The 4,437-nt window shown below is 41.4% G+C and overlaps 1 protein-coding gene across 4 annotated transcripts in view; it reads left to right on the top strand.

The window, feature by feature from the left end:
* The window catches only part of NMNAT3 (nicotinamide nucleotide adenylyltransferase 3), a 66,309-nt gene extending 61,872 nt beyond the window's left edge, over positions 1-4,437 (top strand). For 3 of the 4 annotated variants that reach the window (XM_019533084.1, XM_019533083.1, XM_019533085.1), the window contains one exon: positions 2,890-4,437. In XM_019533084.1, the coding sequence (XP_019388629.1) occupies positions 2,890-3,299 (410 nt within the window). In that variant the 3' untranslated portion in view covers positions 3,300-4,437. The remainder of the gene's footprint in view (positions 1-2,889) is intronic. The other variant, XM_019533086.1, reaches the window with a different exon arrangement.

The following is a 4,437-nucleotide window of genomic DNA, read 5'->3' on the forward strand; positions in this document are numbered from 1 at the left end:
AGCAATAAAGTATTTTTTAATTAAGGTATGTACATTGGTTTTTTAGACATAATGCTATTGCACACTTAATAGACTACAGTATAGTGTAAACATAACTTTTATATGCACTGGGAAACCAAAAAATTTGTGTGACTCGTTTTATTGCGATATTCGCTTTATTGTGGTGGTCTGGAACCGAACCCGCAATATCTCCGAGGTATGCCTGTACACCATCATGTTAACAATATCCCTCTGTTGTATACATTGGACAGATGAGGTAATTGGTGATATGTAGGGGGTGCACATGGGTATACATGCACCTCCTGAGTGTGGCAGTGCACTCCCTGTGGAAAGGTGCCACTGACACTGCCGGTGGCACCTGCGGGCAGATGCCACTCCCTCCTTCCCCCTCTGCTGCTGACAGCACCGTGGCCGCCTGTGGCAGCTCCTCAATTACTGCCACCATGCTCCTGTCATCAACAGTGCTGCAGCTGCCTGCGGGAGCATGCCATGCCCCACCCCCCAGCCTCCAGATTCATGGATGGGGTGATCCCTATGTGAAAGAATGAAAGAACAGTGATCTGACAGCTGCAGGCCTGTGGCAGAGCACTTTTAACCTCCTTGAACAGTCAGTCACTGACCTGAGGGTGACTGTTCTTAGGCAGCAACCATTTAAAAACTGACTGAATGGGAAACTGTGGAACAAGAAATCTTTCACAGACTGGTTTGTGTTAAGTAAGGTTTAAACAGAGACTATAGATTCTTATCCTATTACCTAGATTAGCTTTTGGTAACCCCTTTGTTCCTGTGGGTTTATTGCTTGCTTGTTTGCCTCTTCCAGTACTGCCCCCCACTTCACTTTCTCCCCCTCCATTCTACCTTTTGTATTCAAATTTCTTTCTCCTTATACACTGCTTCATGCACTTCCTTTCACAGCATCTGATCAAGTGAGCTTTAGTTTATGAAATCTTGTGTTATATACTTTTGTTACCCTATAAACAGGGGTGTCAGGGGGTGCATGCGGGTGCACGCAGGTGCACATGCACCCCCTGAGGATGGTGGTGGGCCCCCTACAGAAATGCGCTGCTTACATGTTCAGCAGCACCTGTGGGTGGTTGCCAGCCTGCCACTGGGAGCTCCCCTGCTTACCACTGCTGTGCTTCTGCAACCACGCTCCCACCACTGCCGTGCCCCCCCCCACCATCGTTCATGAGAGATGTGAAACTCACCTGGTCCCATGGGGCATATGAGTGGCATGGGGTCGGTCTATGGGCTGAATCAGGCCCACAGACCCCTGTTCCTTCTCCCCTGCCTGCTGGATCCAGTGCTGTAGGAACTGTGCTGCATGTGGTGCTCCCTCTGGCCAGTCCAGGATATGTGCCTCTCCCTTGGGCTAGTCCAGGACTGTGTCACATGTGGAGCAAGGGGAAGGGGCACTGTACCACCAGACTGGCTGGAATCAGGCTGGGTGTAGTGTGCTGGGACTGGTTCAGTGCACATCATGCAGCACATAGGTGAATCCAGACCTAGGGCAGTACTGGGAGCCAGATGAAGGGGCTCTGTGAGTTGGATCTTTGACACCTCTGGTCTATAAGGTGCAAATCTACCCTGCTTTCTACTTGACTTCAGATTAACATGACGAACTCTCTCTCTCTAACATGGAATATCCCAAGAGTAAATGAAGAATTCTGCAGTCAGGGAAGGATTTTAAATGTACAGCAAATATCATTTGTGACCCACACATTTCACAATCAGGAGAAACTACCATGTGATCATGTAATTAAATCAATGCATGTGCCCAAGGGGGCTGAATTAAATGCCACAAGCTGCCATGCTTTCAGTGCCCTAATAATACCTTCTGCCATGTTAACTCAGGAATCCCCTGATTTTTGAATGCTTAACTTTGCAACCTTAATAGTGTTCTTTTAATAACTTTTTTGCATGTAGTTCTTACACAAACTAGGCACAACACAGAGTACTTAGAACTTCCTCATTTTTATTATTTTTGTTGTTATTACTAGTTTATATCATTATAAAACAAAAGGAGGAACACTCACATTGCTGTAATTCTAATTTATTCTTCACTGACCTTTTCTTACCTAGTAACTGTATGAGCAAGGGCACATTATTCCCCTGCCCACTGTATGGGTGGATGCGTTTCTATACAATATTTTTCCATTATATTTTAGTGATTTAAAAAGTGTTTATTATGATTAGCATCTCTCAGTCTCAAGTCTGGGCCTTTGTTTATGAAGCAGTTCTGAGATGGAAGATTTGATTCAAGTTGTTAATGCTGCATCAGTTTTAATTGATCTGGAAAAAATATGATTACCTTCTCCTCCCTCAACCTGTGAGAAATCAGATGTAATGGGGATGTAAATGGTGTTCCAAATCAAATATATCACTGCACTGATATATTTGCTAAGAATGACAGTGGTAGCTGGTACATCCTATCTGCTCCTTCACAAGTAAAGGCAAGTTCTCCTATTAACTTCAGTTCAAAAAAATCAATCCCGTATTGAGCAGGGAATGGATATCATTAGGAAAATGCTAGTTTCTTAAAGTTTTTTCTACACAACCTAGTACCTTGTGAGCCAAAACCAGGCCTTTAAATATGTCTTGATAGTTTTCCACCTTGAATTACTATAGGTGGAGGTAAAGTAGATGGCGATAAAGTTGCCCCACTGAGTTTGTCTTGCATTGAGATACAAATTAAGATTATACAGTGGGGAATGCACTGTATACTCTATGTAAATTCTAAGCAGAATATTTTTCGTAAGTTTTGACAAGCTTGGGTAAAATAGTAGAAATTAGCATATTCGGTCCAACTTTTTTTTTTTTTTTTTTTTAAGATTTTAGTTAATCTTTAAGAATAACTTTCCTAAAACCCTCGTTTATGCTTGTTTTTGGTTCTACCAGAGTTAAAGCTGCTTTGTGGAGCTGATATCTTGAAGACATTTAAGACACCTAATCTCTGGAAGGAGGAACATATTAAAGAAATAGTAGAAACGTTTGGTCTGGTTTGCATTAGCCGTGCTGGCTGTGATCCAGTGCAGTACATCAATGAATCAGAGCTTTTAAGGAGATTCAAGCACAACATCCACCTGGTCAGAGAATGGATTCAGAATGAAATCAGTGCCACACAGATACGACATGCATTATGCAAAGGACTAAGTGTGAAGTATCTCATTCCAGACTCTGTCATTTCATATATTAAACACCATAATATCTACACAGAAGAGAGTGGGCAGAAAAATGATGGAGACTTGCTTCAACCTCTTAAACAGCACAATGTGACAGTCGATACACTAAAAGATTGACGTCTGTTCTATCAACAGGAAAGGAGATGCTAAAGGAGTCATTTTTTGCATGTACAAAGTAGTTATGGGGAGTTGTTGTGTTGTGACTGTTGCATTTCTTGAAAGCTTACAATTTTATACAGAAAAAGTTCAAATTAGAGAAGTTGTTTTGGATCCATGCTTTTCTAAGCTGTTAAGCACTAAGAATTTCAGTTAATTCGTTAAAGAACAAGATAATGGTTATTATCTCACTTTATTTGTGTTTTCAGAATAAGTATTAAAATCTTCAGTAACAGCAAGGGTTTTCTGTGCTGACTAAAATGGCTTCAGTGGCTGTGTTTAGTACTTTCTTCTACGGCAGTCTTCTCATGCCAGGGACTGTTCAAATGTGAAAGTGTCTCAGCTGTTCCCAGCAGTGAGAATAAAATTAGTCATATTTTTCAATGAACTGTGCTAAAAATATACGTTATCACAACATTTCTACTTCTCAGGATCCTACGTGACTTCATTAACTAGTACTGCCCAAAACATGTATGTGGATTGACAAACTTGGAAAGAAATCAGAAATAAAGGCCAGGTTCAGGCAAGCAATTAATTCTAGTCCTGTGCATAAGACGTTTAAGGGGAGTTTCCTGTAATCCATTAGATCAGTCTGCATTAATTTGGTCCTCTGATATAACTTACAGCAGCCAGTTGATATGTCAGTCAGGAATCATGAGATATAGGCAAGTCCCCTATGATAGCAGAAGGGAGAGTGATTGTGAACGTCTGTCTAGACACCCGCCTATTCCTTCTGTTCTAGCTCATTTTCCTTCCTACTGGGTTTCCCTGCAGAGATCTCTCAAAGCTGCTCAAGCCTTATAATGCCAGCCAACGTTTTGAAAGGTGGTTGAAAGGTGGTATTAGTCATGAATGGGAAGTGGTAAAATTTGTCTGCCACTTTGTCTACTAGTTTCCTAAACATAGACTGAGTTGGAAAGACTCTCAAATGTGTGTGTCAAGTAAGAAGTTGTTCAAAGGACTGTTTATGCTATTTTTGTCATGCAGTTCAGTTTTTACAATGAGATCACGCCATGCTTTGGCTTTTAAATTACATCCTTCATTCTATTTTCTATGTATCACTCAGAAATTACAATAAAAGCAGATGTTTCTGAAGATC

Source organism: Crocodylus porosus, unplaced genomic scaffold (assembly GCF_001723895.1).
Source record: "Crocodylus porosus isolate Cpor-Errol unplaced genomic scaffold, CroPor_comp1, whole genome shotgun sequence".
NCBI lineage: Eukaryota > Metazoa > Chordata > Crocodylia > Crocodylidae > Crocodylus > Crocodylus porosus.